An 18467-nucleotide genomic window follows, 5' to 3' on the forward strand; every position below is an offset into this window, starting at 1 on the left:
CTAGCTGGCTAACTTTAGGTTTGCTAGCTTGCCTTACTGCTAGAAAAACAAGCAATGTTAGTTGGCTAGTATACCAAGTTACCCGACTAGTGTCAGCCATGACACAAAGGTATGTCAAACATTATTAAAAACAAATCAGCAGTACAAAGACAATGCGTTGCTTTCTATAGTAGCAGCTCGGCTAAGCAGCATATATCCATTCTGTCTATTGGTTGCCAGTCACCTTTGCTGTCATTATACTAACATCTGCAGTAGGGCGGGGCCATATCATACCGTTCACAGTAATACCGGTATAATGTTGGGCAAAGATAAGAAAATGAAATATGGCGATAGCATATGGGTAAAACGCGCATGCGCAGTGCCTTTGTTTTCATACGCACATGGCTGAAAAAGCATGGCGGCGACGGAGAATGAGAAGGGCGAAAGTGGATCGTTGAATGAAACACATGAACCAGAACTGGTTTGTAAAAATGCTGCAACGTCAGTGGTGTGGAACTGGTTTAGCTTTCATCCGTCAGATACACAACAAAGCACTATTTTTGGTAGAGCATGCTAGCGGGCCGTCGTTATTACCGTGTTTTTTGGAAAATACGGCACACTTAAAATCAATCCTTTGATTTTTCTGAAAATCGACAGTGCCCCTTATAATCCCGTGTTGTGGTTGTGTTTATGACCTCCAAAAGATTTTATGTGCTACACGGCGCTCGAATGTCAAATGTTTCAGTACGACTTTGCTAAGCTACAAAGCCGCACCGCTTGATGGATTGTTGGAGCATTACGGCTGTCGTAGGCAGGAGCCTCGCAGAGTGATACGTACTGTGCAAGGTAACTTTGTGTAACTTTAATGCACATAAAATAAACAGCTGCTTGTTTAAGTGAAAATACTTTCATGGGTTTTTTTGCACTAATAAAGTTGTGGAGTTGTAAAGTATTTTGTCTAGTGTCACTTATATCGTTATCGCAAATTTTCTAATGTATATCGTGATAAATATTTTTGGTCATATCGGCCTGCTCTACACTGATGTTTACCGTGTACAGTCCTGATATGTCACACATGTATCCTGGGATAAGCTTGTAGCTCCCCTGCAGTACAGAGAGGATTAGACACACAGGATGCCCGGAAATCTCCCCCATCCATCACAGAGCTTTCAGAAACGCCCCAGGAGCCACAAAATATACACACATGCATACAGCCAAGCAATCGTCTCATTTGAAATGGGTGTAACATGTACCATGGGCTAATAACTTAATATTGAGTGAATAAAACAAAGCCAAAAACAACCAAAATAGTTACAACTGCACGATCCAGCTTCTTAGTTCTTGCACATTAAGGTTGAGGGTAAAAGGCTCATGTGAATAAAAAGGCTGACACACAGAGTTCAAACACAAAGGAAAACAGGATACATTCCCACAAACGTGCCTTATTTGGTGAGGCAGCTGACATAGCTCGGGAACAGGCCACCACAAAGGCCTTACAAACACTTGTTCTTCTTGATAATGTGCTAATCCTCATCAAGCTGACACCCTGAAATACCAAGCAAATGGATCACTTTCAAACAGACCTTTGCTGGTTGAGGCTTGCAGCTGTCTGACAGAAAAACACAGGAAGAGGGAAAAAGGAGGACAACACAAAAATGTGGAGACTGATAAATTGCCAATACAATAAAAGAAATAAAAGCTGGACAGAGACGTTTGTTCCACTGAAGATAACTGATAAATCAGCTGATAAAGCTCCAAAATGACACCCGATGAACTGGTCTGCACTTTGGAGAGATCATGTTTTCATGGAGTTTTCCCATGTGTCATAGCAACCAAACCACCTGCAGCATACAAATACCACAAAATTCAAACTCGCTCCAGATTATAAAAGCTGACCTTTTCCGAGGCGGCGGCGGAGAGAGAGCGAGAGAGACAGACACGGGAATTTTTGCAGTCCTACCAGGCACGGAGCTCAGCCAAACCTGCGGTTGCCGTAAACAACAGGAGCGGTTGTGAAAGGAGTCGGTAAAGAAGGGAGCGGCACTTGGAGCACAAGAGGAGAGAGGTGAAATATTCAGAGTGACCCTGGATGCTTGAGTGTCAGCGAGCTGTTTCGGTTGCTGTTGTTGGGTCATGGATGCAGAAGCAGCTTAGCTGAACCTCAGGTGCCCTGAAGCTACACGACCGTTCTCCCTCGTGATGACGGTTCTCACTGCAGAGCGAGAACGGCACTGCACTGTAGCGTTGGCCCAAGTGTCCCAGCTTTGATTGGCAGCAATTATAACCTCAAAGACGATTGGTAGCTGTTCTGCTCTGAAGGACCAGCAGAACGTGCTGCAGGTGCTGGTGTGACTGCGCCGAGCTCAGAGAAGCTCCACCAGCTGCAGCCTCCTCCTACACGTACCTATGGAGACTTTTAGAAAACTGGAGCAGCTGGTTGGATTCTGGTCACTAAGGCTACGTTCACACTGCAGGCGAAAGCGCATCCAATCTGACTTTTCTGACCCTATGCGACCCGTATCCGATCATGGTATGACAGTGAACAGCACAAATCCGATCTGGGTCACTTTCGTATGTGGTACTGAATCCGATACGTATCTGATGTTTTAGAAAGCGACTGCTGTTTGAACGGTCATGTCGCATTAAATCCGTCTTTTACGTCACTGACATGAGACAGACGCCAATTATCAGCGCCGGAGAAGACATCGTGAACGCTTCCTGGCCATCCCGTGAAACTGTTGGGAAGACAGCGTTGGAGAAACGTGAACATTTTATTTGTACTGTCTGTTGGTCTAAACAGAGCGCGTTGTGTGTGACGTCTTCTTTAGCGCTTTGAGGGTTCACACTAGAGCGTGTTTGCAGTCACATTTTATTTGTAGTGTGAACAAGCAGACAAAAAACAAAAAAAACAAAAACAACAATCGGATTTGATTAAAAAAAAAAAAAAAAAAAAAATGGGAATTGAGCATTAAGACCTGCAGTGTGAACGTGGCCTTACAGTAAGTGCAGAAATGTAAACGATAAATAAGATTTTCTGTTAAATTTGAATGTAGACAGTAACAGATTTGTGATTTTTGATCATTTATCACAGTTTGTTGTCAGAACAGCATGTAACTGACAGTTTGACCCCGTTCAATCACACACTGAACAAGGACAGTCTTAAAAAGCAATAATAATGTGTAATGAGTGACGTAATGTGATAATATATTCAGAGGTCTCTTCCTGTTAAAAGGGATTTTTTCCTTCCCACTGTCGCCACGTGCCTCTTCAAAGGGGGGGTGACATGATTGTTGGGGTTCTCGCTGTCCTATCCTAGCGTCTTTACGATACAATAAAAAACACCCTGCAGTGACTGCTTTGATTTGGCTCTATATAAATAAAACTGAATTGAATGGGCTGTTTGGTGATTTCCACCTCTAATAATTTGAAATGCTGGATTCCTGATTTTGAGCTATAAAAATGATTTTTTTTAAAAATACATAAAAAATAATTAGACTTTACGATCACAGAATATATGAAAGTTTACACTTTAGATGACCAAAAATAGTTAACCTTTATGATATTCTAGTTTTTTGAGATGCACGAGTATTAGTTCCTCTGATTTTTGATAGTAATTTAACGTTCGATAAACAGATAAATAATTTGATCAAGACCAGCTTCTTTCACCTCCGCTTACTTGCAAAGGTGAAGCCATTTCTCTTCTTCAGACTTTGAGAAAGAGAAAATGCCTTTACTTCATCTCGCCTCGACTTCTGCAACAGCCTCTACTCTGGTGTTGCCTCGTCATCTATTGGCCGACTACAGCTGGTTCAAAACGCTGCAGCAAGGCTTCTGACTGGCACGCGGGAGCGAGAGCACATATCCACTATACTCTCCTCGCTACACTGGCTGCCAGCAAGTTTTCAAATTGATTTTAAGATCTTGACACTTGTTTGTAAAACATTGCATGGACTAGCTCCTATATATCTTTCTGATCTTTTAAATTGGTATACTCCAGCGAGATGTTTGAGGTCTGCGGACCAAATGCTTCTAGTTGTCCCTAGGTCCAGATTAAAACACAGAGGAGATGAGGCTTTTGCTGTGACTGCTCCGAAACTGTGTAATAAACTGCCTTTACATATCAGGACCTCTCCAACACTGGATACTTTTAAAACTCGTTTAAAGACCCATTTTTACTCTTTGTCTTTAAATTCTGTATGAGTCTGTCATTATTTTATTCTTATTATTTTCTTATCTTTTATTTTACTTTCCTTTTAAATTTTATCAGATTATTTTATTGTACAGTACTTTGGTCAACAGTTGTTATTTTTAAAAGTGCTATATAAATACAATTGATTTGATTGATTTTTAATTCAGGCTTTTGGAGCTAGACCACGTCTCGACTGCTGTATCTTACAGAATTCCACCTGAAGTCCCTTAAACCTGTCAACAGGCCTGGTCCTGACTGGGAAAGCCATTCCCAAGGACGCCGTGCTACTGCTCGAGCTTAAATAAACCACACAAAGTGGCTACATAGCTAATCTTACAGCGCAGACACAAACATGCTCCTAATGCTTCTAACAGACCCAAACTGCTGCTGAGCTGTGCTTGGACCTCTCCAAAGATCTGGTTGAATCCATGCACAGACAAAAAAAACGAAGGCTTTTGATCGTTCTCAAAATAGAAACATTAGAAAAGCAAGCACGGACTAATCTCACAACATGGATTCATGTTTTGTGAAGCTGTGAACAGGGGCAGAAAAATCCCCCGTTGTGAAACAGACGTAAAAAGATTCCCCGAAGCGCTGACGTTACAACTCGGTGTGAGAGTGAAAGAGCTTTAGACGCGAGTGTGCTGTGATCTCAGAGGCTAATCTGGCAGATCAAACGATATCTGACACCATCTTGTCTGACTACGTGCCTCCACATTATCAAACGTATTGAGAGAAGACTTCCACTCAACTACAACTGAACTCCAGCAGTAGCAGAGAAAGAGGAGACAAATGCTTAAGGTTGCTGTTAGCGTCTGGGTTCAGGACAAAACGGCACAACTGAGACAGGTATATCATTTCCTGTGTGTAATCTCTCTCACACACACACACACACACACACACACACACACACACACACACACACACACACACACACACACACACACACACACACACACACACACACACACACACACACACACACACACACACCAGGAAACTTGGGGGATGCACTTTTTGGAACAAACCCAGGGTCTGTAATTCAAACCTGTCATCGCTGAACAACAGGGACCTGTTTGGTAAATAAGAGAGGTCCCACACCACATCTGCTCACGGGGGGGCCAAGGAAAGAAGACATAGTGAGAGTGTTGATGGAGTGAGAGAAAAACTGAGGGAAAAATGAAAGTCACAGAAAGCACGGAGGACAGAACCACAGAGGCCAGCAGATGCATCTAAATGCCTGCAACACAATCAGTGTTTCGCTTCCCTCTGCCCACCCAGGGTTTAGTGTGTGTGCCCACTGAGGCTACACAAACCTCATCTTTCAACGCCACCCACAACGTCTCTCTTTTTGTAATGAAACTTATGAGCGGGGGATGTGACTTTATTTGAGTGAGGAAAATTCCACGTTGAGAAGTAAAGAGAAGTCTCATGAAAAATGGAATCTCCGCAGCGACCTGCAACCGTGGAAAGGAGCTGACATGAGTAAATAATTACTTCAGCAAAAATTCACCTCTTGCCCGCCCTGGTCTGCCGGGTTGGTAAATATAGGATTATGCAAATGAGCACACGAGGCATTGAATGGTTCCAGTTTCACATGCAGGATAGGCCTGCAGTGTGGGAGTAAAAGGGAAAGAGCCAACTCGCTAAATATGGATCAGCTGAGGAAGGGGGGGGGGCTCAAAAACTGTGAGACCTTCAGACTAACAGTGTGTTTGGGGTCAACATACAAAGACAAGGTCAGGAAACAGCAACGTGTGCGTGGCTAGCACAGACAACACACATAGCGACACTAGTTGATCATTTAAGCCTCTTTTCCATTAGGATCGACTCGGACCGACTCGGCACAGTTCATCGCGGTTTGCAGGCTTTTCTTTTACACTCGATGAGTCACGGGAGCGTCTTGTTCACAAAAATTAAAACCGCCAGCTTTGAAACCCGGCACTGACGCAAATGGCCACAAAAACATTGCCGTGGTCCCGAGTGTGACGGAGAGACACAGACCGAGCAGCAGGTATATTCCCGCCTCGGCGTCCACCTTTTTTGTAGCATTCGTGTCGCATATTAATTACGTCGCAGGATGCTCGGACATGTTGCTATGACGATAAGCACCCACACTGGGTTGTAACGGAAAGCCGGTCGATCCAAGTACGTATTCATGGAAAAGGGGCCGGACTAAGGTGTTGGAAAAATGAGGGGGAAAAGAAGAAAAACTACCTGATCCCTGGTGCATGTGTCTGGCTCTGAAGGTGTTCCTGCCAGCGCTGCTGATGGTGGTGGTGAAGAGAATGAGGGTGAGAGTACGTGCAGGCAGAGAGGCAGTACGGGCAGGCTGAACCGGTCCCTGTGTGGGGAACAGAGCCGGGACCTGGACCTGTGCCTGGATTCTGGAAGAGCGGGCACTCCTGCTGGCCGCAGGGGCAGCACACAGCGGAGGGGAAGTGACAGTGCTGGCAGCAGAGTGCAGCAGAGGAAGAGGACGGGGGCACAGCGGAGGGAAGGTGGCTTCTGACGGCGACGGCAGGAGAAGAAGAGGCGGCTGATGCTGGGGGAAGACTCCTCAGGGATCCATTCTGTTTGAGCACGCCACCGTTCTGGCTCGCTCTGTTCACTCGCTGAATAGTGTGTGGCTGCTGCTGCAACTTTGATGCTGCATCTTCATCTCCTCCTGCTGTCAGACAGTCACTAGCAGGGTCGCATGCGAGAGGGTCCTGGCCACTGCCGACTGCTGTCCTGATGTTTGAAGGTGCATGTCCGCTGCCGCTGAGAGGATGCTGCCCACCGTTGCTGAGGGCTAGAGGGTCGCCGATTCCATCGCTCAGGGCCATCGTCCTCTCCCAGCGGGCCGGTCTAAGACACCGTCACTCCTCTGCAGAGGGAGATGATACATTTTAGTGGTCATTCTCTCACTTACCACAATTTACTATTAGTTTTTCTCATTTCGATTCTAGAATTGCAATGTACATTCAGAATGTGGTGCAGTTGTTACAACTGTCGGCGTCACTGCAGCAGCATACACACTGATGATCATCACCATGTAGGAGGATCCTTTAATGTTTCTCTTTATCATTGTCTTATCAGTCTACTAAATATGGAGATACAAGGGACAGTCGCTTTTCCACGAAGAGCTGGGGTGGGGCAAAAGGCTGATAAGGTATCGTGATAAGTTACTGATACACTCAGGTCAAACAGCAATATTGTTGTGAAGTGGTGGCGAGCTTTTTCACAAATTCAGATTTGTCTGAGCATTTCATTTCTTCAAACACATTTTTTCCCCTTTTTCCCTGAATGAGGTGGGAATGCACTCACCAGCTGTTTGCCAGCAAATACTGACTGAACCTTCAGCTGCCCTCACCTTTAATCCAATGGCTGCCCTTCCCCGAACCTGGTCCTACTGGAGGTTTCTTCCTGTTACAAGGGAGTTCATCCCATATGGGATCATCTTTACTTTGCATCGCCTCTGTCAGTGCGCCCCAGGGCAGCTCTGTAGCTTGCCGTCACCAGTGTGTGAATGTGTGTGTGAATGGGTGGATGACTGAACGTGTAAAGCGCTTTGGGGTCCTTAGGGACTAAGTAAAAGCGCTATACAAATACAGGCCATTTACCATTTTGCTAAATAAATCACCTTAAGGCAAATTAGAGCAAACTGCCGCTACATAAACAAATGGAAGCAAACAGCTGCGCACCAACTAAAACTGCACCTACACCACACAACTGTCCCAATTTTGACTTGACCCTGCTCCGTTAATCCCCCGACAGCTCTGACTGGAATCAGGCTTTCAATGGTATAACTGAAGTTATATTTTAACATCTGCATGTCCGTGTCATGCTACTGCTGCTTCCAGCCTCTATTAGAAACTTGAGGCAGGTCCGTCCCAAAGTTGGGGAGAGCGGGAAAAAGCAAAAACGCTTCTTCTTCTTCTTCTGTGTAATCCAGAGAAAACCGAAGTGTAAACAAGACAAGTTGGAGTTATGTGACTGATTATTTCTTGGCGAGCGACAGTGAGTTTTTGGAGTCTTGTCCTCACAGTGAGTCCAAGCAGAGACGAGCGGCTCCACAAAGTCACCGATCCTTGTCTGTAAATAATCCACAAACACAAAGCACGGACTCGTTCTTACACTTGGATGTTTGGACAGATAATAAATGAGAATAAACACGTAAATGAGCTGCTGGAGGCACCGTCTGCTTCTCTTTTCAGTCTTTGGATGGAACCAGGATCTTCTCCCATTTCTGATTTTGTCCGTCTGCAGTTTGACAGACACGTTTATCCTGATCTTTTCATTTCAAAGTCAAATTCTGTTAGGGTCATCTGTTTATCTAGTCTAAAACAAAAGCCTTGTTTGTTTATTTATTCATCAGAGTCTCCTAAAAACTCCAAACTACCCGTCCTGAGAAACTAAGCAGAAAATCTTTTTCCATTCACAGCGAGGGGCCCCAGAGAGGGCCGCAGAAAAACGGTACATTCAGCAAAAATAACACACTAATGACATTACACATGCAAAAACATTTAGATTTAAAACATGCAGACTTTTCAACTTTTCTGAATTAGCCATTTCAACTGTGATTGGTCAACACATACAACATTTGTTGTGCAGTGTCCACTTTGGCACACTTAAGGAAAAGCGTGATTTTGCAGGAATGTGAACCGACCGAGCTCCCTGAAAGCACGTCACACACTCTGGATAAGACCGAAGGAAGAAAAAACAGACGCCGTTCTGCCCTTATACAGCTCTACAAGTTCAGTTTTACATGTTTGGGTACTTCACGGCACAACTCACTCTTTCTTTCATTAAAGGGATCATTTTTCAAAGCCTTTACGTCATAAACTGCATCGGTTTTTACTGTGGTTTACTTCCCCAGGAGATCATTTGGGATTAACTCGTCTCTTCTCCTCTTTCCCCAGGCTCTGGCATGTAGCACCTTGCCCCTCTCTCCTTCAGTATATATGACTAACCCCACTGTTACTGGTACTTTGATGATGCAGGCACAAATAAAGCGGCATTTCAAGTCTTTTTAACCACTCCTCGCAGGTGGTGAGATATCCGCGGAACTCCTCAGGATAACCATAACATCTTCCCAGCCAGAACGGGCTTATATTTGATTGAAGCCAATGCAGACGTGTTCCAATGATGCAGCTATGCAAAGACCTCACCCTTTAGCACTGCCTTAAAGTTCACCTACCAGTGGCACAAGCTGGTACCTTGACTAAAGGTCAGTACTTTTTACAGAGTCTGCAATCACTGATCAGTCTAACTTTTCTTAGTCTGCTCTCATACGCAAGTTAACAATCACAAGGTAGCAGAACGGCGTCATTCTGCAGTGAACAGTAACTATGAGTGATGTGTAACTAGCATGTAAAGGATCTGTAGGGTCATTTTACTCATAACCAACGACACAAGTCGCTCCCTGATGGCCTCGGCGTTCAGTCAGAAGCTATATGCAACTATTTAAGACGGTCTATGGAAATATTACAAATTCAAGTCCCACCATGACGACATACAGAGCACGCTCACCAGTGCAGTGTTTGTGTTTGACAAGCTCAGGGTGGAAGGAGGATCACTGCACATGGGCGTCATAATTTACAGAGTGAGCATAACGTTGCCTTCAGTAAATCTTGCAGCTTGTCATTGTGAGATTGTAGGAACGACTGTGGCTGTAAACTCATCAGGAAAGTGTCTGAGTCATAAATCAGGCAACCAAAGATGTTTGATGGTTTTTGTCCCACATACTTCCATTTTTGGACCATAATCACTTTTTTAAAAATTATTTTTTACTTTGCCAGTAAAGATGCTCATAGCTCAATTACTCGCTCCAGGTTCTACACCGTGTTCCACATTATTATGCAAATTGTGTTTAAGTGTCATAAAGATTAAATAAGTTGTTTTTCAATTAAACTCTTGGATGGAATTGTGTCTCAGGACTCTTTGTATCACTGAAATCAATCTCGGACACCTGCGATCATCAGTTTGCCAGGTGAGTCCAATTAAAGGAAAAACTACTAAAGAAGGATGTTCCACATTATTAAGCAGACCACCATTTTCAAGCAATATAGGAAGGAAAAATGATCTCTGCTGCTGAAAAGCGTGAAATAGTTGAATGTCTTAGACACGTAATGAAAACCTTAGATATTTCATGAAAACTTAAGTGTGATCACCATAATGTTAAGAGATTTGTGGCTGAGTCAGAGCACACACGGGTTCGTGCAGATAAAGGCACAATGATGAAGGTTTCTGCCAGAGAAACCTAAGAGAGCAGCTGCTAAAAGGCCATTACAAAGCAGCAAACACATATTTGAAGCTGCTGGTGACTCTGGAGCCCTGCGAACATCAAGGTGTAGGATCCTCCAGAGACTTGCAGTTGTGCATAAACCTTCTATTCGGCCAACCCTGGATGGTCCAGATGGATGCAGAGGTGGATGGTTGGCTGCATTGTCAGCAAGGAGGTGGTGGAGTCATGTTTTGGGCCGGAATCACGGGGAGAGAGCTGGTCGGCCCCTTTAGGGTCCCCGAAGGTGTGAAAATGACCTCTGCAAAGTATGTATAGTTTCTGACTGACCACTTTCTTCCATGGTAAAAAGAGAAGAACTGTGCCTTCCGCAACAAAACCATCTTCATGCAAGACAATGCACCATCTCATGCTACAAGGAACACCTCTGCATCATTGGCTGCTATCGGCATAAAAGGAGAGAAACTCATGGTGTGGTCCCCAATCTTCCCTGACCTCAATCCTACTGAGAACCTTTGGAGGATCCTCAAGCAAAACAATATGAGGGTGGGAGGCAGTTCACATCCAAACAGCAGCTCTGGGAGGCTATTCTGACATCCTGCAAAGACATTCAAGTAGAAACTTTCCAAAAACTTCCAAGTTCCATGGATGCAAGAATTGTAAAACTGCTATCAAATAAGGGTCCTATGTTAATGTGTAACTTGACCTGTTAAGATGTGTTTGATTGAAATAGCTTTTGATTTCAATAAAATTGATCTACTAATGCTGCAAATTCAACAAATGACCATTTTCAATTCTCTACAACCTATAAAATGTTTTGAAACTCTGTGTGCGTAATAATTTGGAACAAAGCATTTTAAGTTTTTTATTTTTGAAAAACGCTGATTTCATTGGGAGTTTTGTTCAGTAACATTTGAATTGTACTCTAATGGTCGATGACTCAAAAATTATGCCGACTGTCATTTGAATCGACTATTTAGGAAAAACAGAGAAAAATATCATTTGCATAATAATTTGGAACGAGGTGTAGTTTTAGGACACTTTTCACTAAGGACGACCCCTGTGGGAGTATGTTCTGTATTTTAATACAGTTAAATCCACAAATCATGAGAAAGTATACTCTTTCATCTTATTTCATAAAGTAAATAAAAAGAGCTCCCGTGGAGGTAGTCATGCGGATCTAAGAACTAGAACACACCTGTGCGGTAAACTTGAAGACAGATGGGTTTTCTCTGAAAACTTCACCTGTGAAATATTTGGCAGAGTAAACTCATTTTCCCGTCTTCTCATTGAAGTCACAACAGTCATAAAATGAGGCCGTTTCAGATCAATACGATTTATGGAGCATGAACGGGCAGAGATTTGAAGGATTACAGAAAATATGAGAAAAAAAGCTTCCAACAAGTGAGGAAAAACAGGAGGTTCGTGCTACAGTTTCAGCTTCAATTACAAAAATACACACAGGAGACCACAATATGTATGTGTGTGTGTGTGTGTGTGTGTGTGTGTGTCTGTGTGGTAAGAACAGTTAGAATTGTTTCAGCGTGAGATGATCCTGTCACCTGTGTAAGTTGTTTTTTTGCTGTCAGTTTTAGTCTGAATTGGGAGATTTGGGGAAAAAATGATTCAGCAAAGAAAACTGAAAATTAAAACTGAATTTCTTTTTCTGATCAGAAGGGTCAATAAATGCTCGGTCAGTATCAGTGCAGTTACACTAAAAACAAATACACTGTGCATCACATGTTTACTGTGTACTAAAGTCAATACTAATATACTGAAATGCAATACAGCTAGCAAATTACCTGCTTTTTTTTTTTTTTTTAAATAAACACCACTGGGGGCAAAGGTCAGGCTCACAAGAACATCACAGGAGTCCAGCACAGGTATCTCAGGAACTATGTGACTATAAATGCCGCTGACATCAGCTCCTGTTTCCTCACCTTCCACACTTTTTACACATGGAGGCGGCAGCACGAGTAGCATGTCATTATCTTTATGAGTGGGCATCCCTGAAGTTCACCACTAAAGAAAAACATTACTTTTCATCTGGCAGTTTAGCATGAAAGGTTCGTGATCAGTAAAACCGCTCACAGCTTTTTCACTGGATAAATAAATGTGCTTAACTCAAACGCTCGTTGGCTACTGGAGGCAGTGAAACGGACTAAAAAGCTCTGACAACAACAGGCACAGTTTTAAACCTGTGTACCAAAGTTCATTTGAAAAGGGACGCCAGCACCCCGTGGATGGAAAGATGGCTTTGGGACTGACGATCTTATCGGAAACAATTACCCAGTCTGCCATGACCCTTTCTGTTAGGATGCTGCTGATTGGTGGCTTGTGAGGAGGCAGTTGTTACTAGGGCGGGGCCATATCATACCGTTCACGGTAATACCGGTATAATGTTGGGCAACGATAAGAAAATGAAATATGTCGATAGAATATGGGTAAAACGCACATGCGCAGTGCCTTTGTTTTCATACGCACATGGCGGAAAAAGCATGGCAGCGACGGAGAATGAGAAGGGTGAAAGTGGATCGTTGAATGAAACGGATGAACCAGAACTGGTTTGTAAAAATGCTGCAACTTCAGTGGTGTGGAACTGGTTTAGCTTTCGTCCATCAGATACACAACAAAGCACTATTTTTGGTAGAGCATGCTAGCGGGCCGTCGTTATTACCGTGGTTTTTGGAAAATACGGCACACTTAAAATCAATGCTTTGATTTTTCTGAAAATCGACAGCGCCCCTTATAATCCCGTGTGCCTTATGTATGAACTCTGGTTGTGTTTACTGACCTCGAAATGATTTTATGTGCTACACGGCGCTCAAAAATCTGTCAAATGTTTTAGTACGACTTTGCTAAGCTACAAAGCTGCTTGATGGATTGTCGGAGCATTACGGCTATCGTAGGCAGGAGCCTCGCGGAGTGATACGTACTGTGCTTCAACATAATATTACCGTATTGTGTGTGTATAACCTCTTTTTAAGTTTAGTGGATATTATACATGGTTATGCTGAGGATATGTCGGCCAGTTTCCACTGGAAATGCCTTTTGGTTAAACTGTCAGCGAGGAATTTGCATTTGCACTGTTAAATTATTATATAACTTTAATGCACATAAAAAACAGCTGCTTGTTTAAGTGAAAATACACTGATGGGGTTTTTTTGCACTAATAAAGCTGCAGAGTTGTAAAGTATTTTGTCTAGCGTCAATTATATTGTCAGTTATATCGTTATCGCAAATTGTCAAATGCATAGCGTGATAAATATTTTTGGTCATATCGCCCTGCTCTAGTTGTTACCTTCATGTTGTTGGTGTAAAAAGACAAGAACCAAGTGAACATTAAGGATTAAGGGAAGCTTGAACTTGACAACAGTGACAACTGTTGTAAAATGCATTTCAGCTTTAAAGCCTTTGTTTAAGTTTGCTTCAGGGCGGACCGTGAATGAGGCTCTCGATGCGTGAACACTGCTATCTGCGATGTAGCTGAGAGATAAAGCACGAAGAGGAGGCTGATGACGTGGAAAACATTTCAGATGCTTCAGACCCAAACTGATTACTGTAGTGCTTCAAATGCTCCCGCATCCTGTGAAACACGACTCCTTTGTACTTATTATAATGCCACTTGAAGTCACTGTGACTTTACCGCTTTGAAAATACAGATGACGTTGAATCTGTGCACCTTAAGTTTTACCTCAACCTGAACCTTTCATGGAAGGTTCAGGATTTCATTTCACTCCAACGGTGATCCCAAAAAATGGACGTCCTCACATCTGAGCAACAAGTCATCCATCACAGTAGCCTGTTTTTCCCATCCGAGACGCACTCTGTGTGTGTGTGTGTGTGTGTGTGTGTGTGTGTGTGTGTGTGTGTGTGTGTGTCATCTCGACATGAGCAAGTGGCGAAACATGAGCACGGCATGGTTGATGACATGGTTACAGTCTGGTTTTTGTTTTTACAGAAACTCTCCTCTGTTTAGTCAAAGAGCTGCTGGTGCTCGGACAGAGCTCGTCCAACTGCAAGTTTTAATGTACATGTTGACCTTGTGTTAAACCTGCACGAGCCCACAGACGAGCATGTTTGCAGATTTGGGGAAACGAGCGGCTAAGAACGAGCCCACTCTGTTCAACACTGAATATGACAAAAGCAGAAAACCGGGGTTGCCGTTTCACTGTTTGAGACTTTTGAATTTTAATATGCTAATCGATTCAAACCAGCTCCCTCAAAACTCCAACATGACACAAGAACACCAACCGAGTCAGCAGCAGACGAGCAACCCTCCAGGCCCGTGAAGCTGAAGTGCAATCTGATTTCTTCTATATGGCTGAAAGCACACGACAGTACGTGGCTCCAATTTCCCAGATTTCTTGCACGATCGTCCGGCTCAGGTGGAAATAATCTGACAGGCTCTGAATGTCTATGAGAAGGAAGTGTGAAATACAGTGACCCCGAATCCTAAACCATCACTCCTACTTAATCCGACACGTCAAACTCTGTCTAGACTCTGAACGTGATGAAGTGCCATTTCCCTTCATTCTCCTATAAAAAGCGGCAGCTTTAACGGATTACTTGTGCCAGCAGGGATAAAGCTACGCTCCGGTCTCCTCAAAGCCCAAAAGGCTTCAGTAAGAAAAATCTCTCAGTCCCTTTAACCTTAAAAAAAAAGATTCACTGCGCAAGCAGCTTGGAGTAACGCAAGCGATGACGAGGTGCCTCGTCTTCTTCTGCTGCTGTCTTTCATGTCAGCTTTATGATTACGGGGTGTGAGAGAAGGAGAAACCTAAGGCGACAGGCAGCTAACAGCACCACTAGGCAAGGCATCCTGCATCCCTTTAATTAAAGCTAATAGGCAGCAATTACCAGGAATCAGTCAAGAGACGGTTAATACCAGCACTGCCTCTAATAATAATTAGAACATCAACAGCAGGCATTCAGTTCGTGCTAGGTGCACACACGCCTCGCACTGCTTCAGGACACGTGCTTCTGGTGGGTAGAGAGGTTTTCACACATATCACCCCCCCCCACCCAAAGGATTTAGCCGGGCTTTAAAAGAAAAACAACTAGATTGGGGTAGCTCGCCATGTCATGTCTGTGTCATGTTTATGCCTCCATTACAATTTATATGCTCACTAGAAATATGGCATTATGTTGCCCTTTAAAAAATGTGACTGCATAAAAAGATTAAAATTGAGTGTGTTTACATGAAACGCTCCAAATCTGCCCCCCGTTATTATGAGCCTGTACACGGTTACTGATACAGTTTAAATGTGCATGTTTACGGTGCTCACATGAGTGTAATCCAGGCTAAATCAGATACACAGACTAATGAATGGAGTCTCCGTCCAAATGTAAGTGAACGGTAAACGCACTTCCATTCAGTGCGGCTGCTCTTTATGGGCTTGGGTAAATCATGACGATATTAAGCTTATACCCGGTAAGTAGATCAAACTGAAGTTACATGAGTGGGACAACAATGAGAAAGCTCGCGCCAGCCATTAATCACCTTTTGAGGGCTAAAGCTTAAATGCACGCTGCTGGTCGGAGGAGACGGATCCGTCCATTTACAAACAACACGGCAGATCGATTCCCCCAAACTGGAGTGCCGTGAGCTGTCCACAGAGGAAGGGGGAAGTGTAACTGCGCTTCCAGCCAAACCACTTGGATAGACACACTGACGCTCGTGGACCCAAACAGCACACAGCTCCCTTACACGCACCGCGGCTCACACTCGCACACTTTCTCCTCAGGAAGGTCTCGGAAGTCCGGTGAAACTGTGTGAGCAGGGCTGCAGTCAACAACTGTGTGCAGGGCGGCCAGCCCCGTGGTACCTACCGTGCTCGGTGTCTCCCGGTGCTTTCGCTTATTATCGCCGGTGGAATCCACAGCACGCGACGCAGCGTAACCCCAAACAGAGGCAAAAATAATAATGGCAATAAAACACAAACGAACCAGCTCCGGTAAAGTTAGAATATCCACAAGAGCCCGGAAACAAACCGTACAACCGGGGAGGGAAAAAAAAAAAGCAGCAACAAGTCTAGAGGACAGCGGAGTGTTTATCGTGGGAGTGTGTCCTGCCAGAATGAGAAACACCCACCCACACACACACGAGCTCCAGCTATCTGCCCTCCAGAGGCAGGAGGCGGTGGGCTGGGACTAAACCGGGCAGCACTGATAGGACGGTCACACCGTCCGCTTTAACCCGCTCACTGCCACACGCCACACCGGTGGCACGCGCATATATATATATATATATATATATATATATATATATATATATATATATATACAGTGTTGGGAAGGTTACTTTTAAAATGTATTCCATTACAGAATACTGAATACATGCCCCAAAATGTATTCTGTAACGTATTCCGTTACGTTACTCAATGAGAGTAACGTATTCTGAATACTTTGGATTACTTAATATATTATCATTGCTGTTTACAACTACGTGAATGTACTATTGCTGTGATTTATTACTGTTGCTGAAGGTCCGCGGCTCCGAACCGTAGTAAAGGGACCTCTGGCTAATACGGTGGGTTCCGTGTCGGGCTGGTAGCCGAAAACTAGCTTTACTTTGTTGTCTGGGTCAACTTTGCTAGCGAGAGACAGAGAGAGGCGTTGAAAGGCTGCTCCAACAGAACTTATTGTTCCGGAGAAAAACACGAACACAGTGTACAGTCGAGTCTTAATAGCTTACTTACAAATGGGCTCGTCAGGCACTCTTCTTGGCTGCAGTGGTTATTATTATATTTACATGCTTCCAGCTCCCGTTTTTGCTCCGTGACAGCTCGGACTTTTCCTTTCTCTCCCTCCCTCGCTCACAGACACATAACGTGTATGGTAGTCCATTCTCGCTGCAGCACGGACTACACTGCCCATGAGGCTACATTCTTTAGGGCTATGCCTGTAGCATTCTGCCTATTAGCTTAGCACAACAACAACAAAAAAGCGCTCTCTCACCCAGGAAACACGCAGCGAGAGAGCGTCACCCTGTAACCATGGCAACCGTAACGCTGCCGCCTGGAACAACAGAGCGTAGCTGTCAAACAAACCCAAACAGTCCTGACCCGCGACAATATGAAACAGGAAAGTACCGCCGTGTAATCCATTTATTTCAACAAAGTAACTGTATTCTGAATACCACCTTTTTAAACGGTAACTGTAACGGAATACAGTTACTCATATTTTGTATTCTAAATACGTAACGGCGGTACATGTATTCCGTTACTCCCCAACACTGTATATATATATATATATATATATATATATATATGAAAAAAAATCCCCCTCTCCCCCCTGTGGGCGGTTTATCCTTCAAGCTCGGGTCCTCTACCAGAGGCCTGGGATCTTGAGGGTCCTGCGCAGTATCTTAGCTGTTCCCAGGACTGCGCTCTTCTGGACAGAGATCTCCGATGTTGTTCCCGGGATCTGCTGGAGCCACTCGCCTAGCTTGGGAGTCAGTGCACCGAGTGCTCCGATTACCACTGGGACCACTGTTACCTTCACCCTCCACATCTTCTCCAGCTCTTCTCTGAGCCCTTGGTATTTCTCCAGCTTCTCGTGTTCCTTCCTTCTGATGTTGCTGTCATTGGGAACCGCTACATCGATCACTACGGCCGTCTTCTCCTGTTTGTCTACCACCACTATGTCCGGTTGGTTGGCCACCACCATTTGTCCGTCTGTATCTGGAAGTCCCACAGGATCTTAGCTCGGTCATTCTCCACCACCCTTGGGGGCGTCTCCCATTTTGACCTCGGGACTTCCAGGTTATACTCGGCACAGATGTTCCTGTACACTATGCCGGCCACTTGGTTATGGCGTTCCATGTATGCCCTGCCTGCTAGCATCTTGCACCCTGCTGTTATATGCTGGATTGTCTCAGGGGCATCTTTACACAGCCTGCACCTGGGGTCTTGCTTGCTGTGATAGACCCCAGCCTCTATGGATCTTGTGCTCAGAGCTTGTTCCTGTGCTGCCATGATTAGTGCCTCTGTGCTGTCTTTCAGTCCAGCTTTTCCAGCCACTGGTAGGAATTATGGATGTCCGCCACTTCCTCTATCTGCCGGTGGTACA

At 44.4% G+C, this 18467-nt stretch overlaps 1 protein-coding gene across 6 annotated transcripts in view; it reads right to left on the minus strand.

The window, feature by feature from the left end:
- Nucleotides 1-18467, minus strand: part of LOC134643648 (protein dispatched homolog 1-like) — a 109777-nt gene that overhangs the window by 21994 nt on the left and 69316 nt on the right. For 5 of the 6 annotated variants that reach the window (XM_063496125.1, XM_063496121.1, XM_063496124.1 and 2 more), the window contains one exon: nt 6386-7037. In XM_063496125.1, the coding sequence (XP_063352195.1) occupies nt 6386-6996 (611 nt within the window). In that variant the 5' untranslated portion in view covers nt 6997-7037. Of the gene's footprint in view, nt 1-6385; nt 7038-16226; nt 16458-18467 lie in introns of those variants that run through there. The other variant, XM_063496123.1, reaches the window with a different exon arrangement.

Source organism: Pelmatolapia mariae, linkage group LG15, assembly GCF_036321145.2.
Source record: "Pelmatolapia mariae isolate MD_Pm_ZW linkage group LG15, Pm_UMD_F_2, whole genome shotgun sequence".
Lineage (NCBI taxonomy): Eukaryota > Metazoa > Chordata > Actinopteri > Cichliformes > Cichlidae > Pelmatolapia > Pelmatolapia mariae.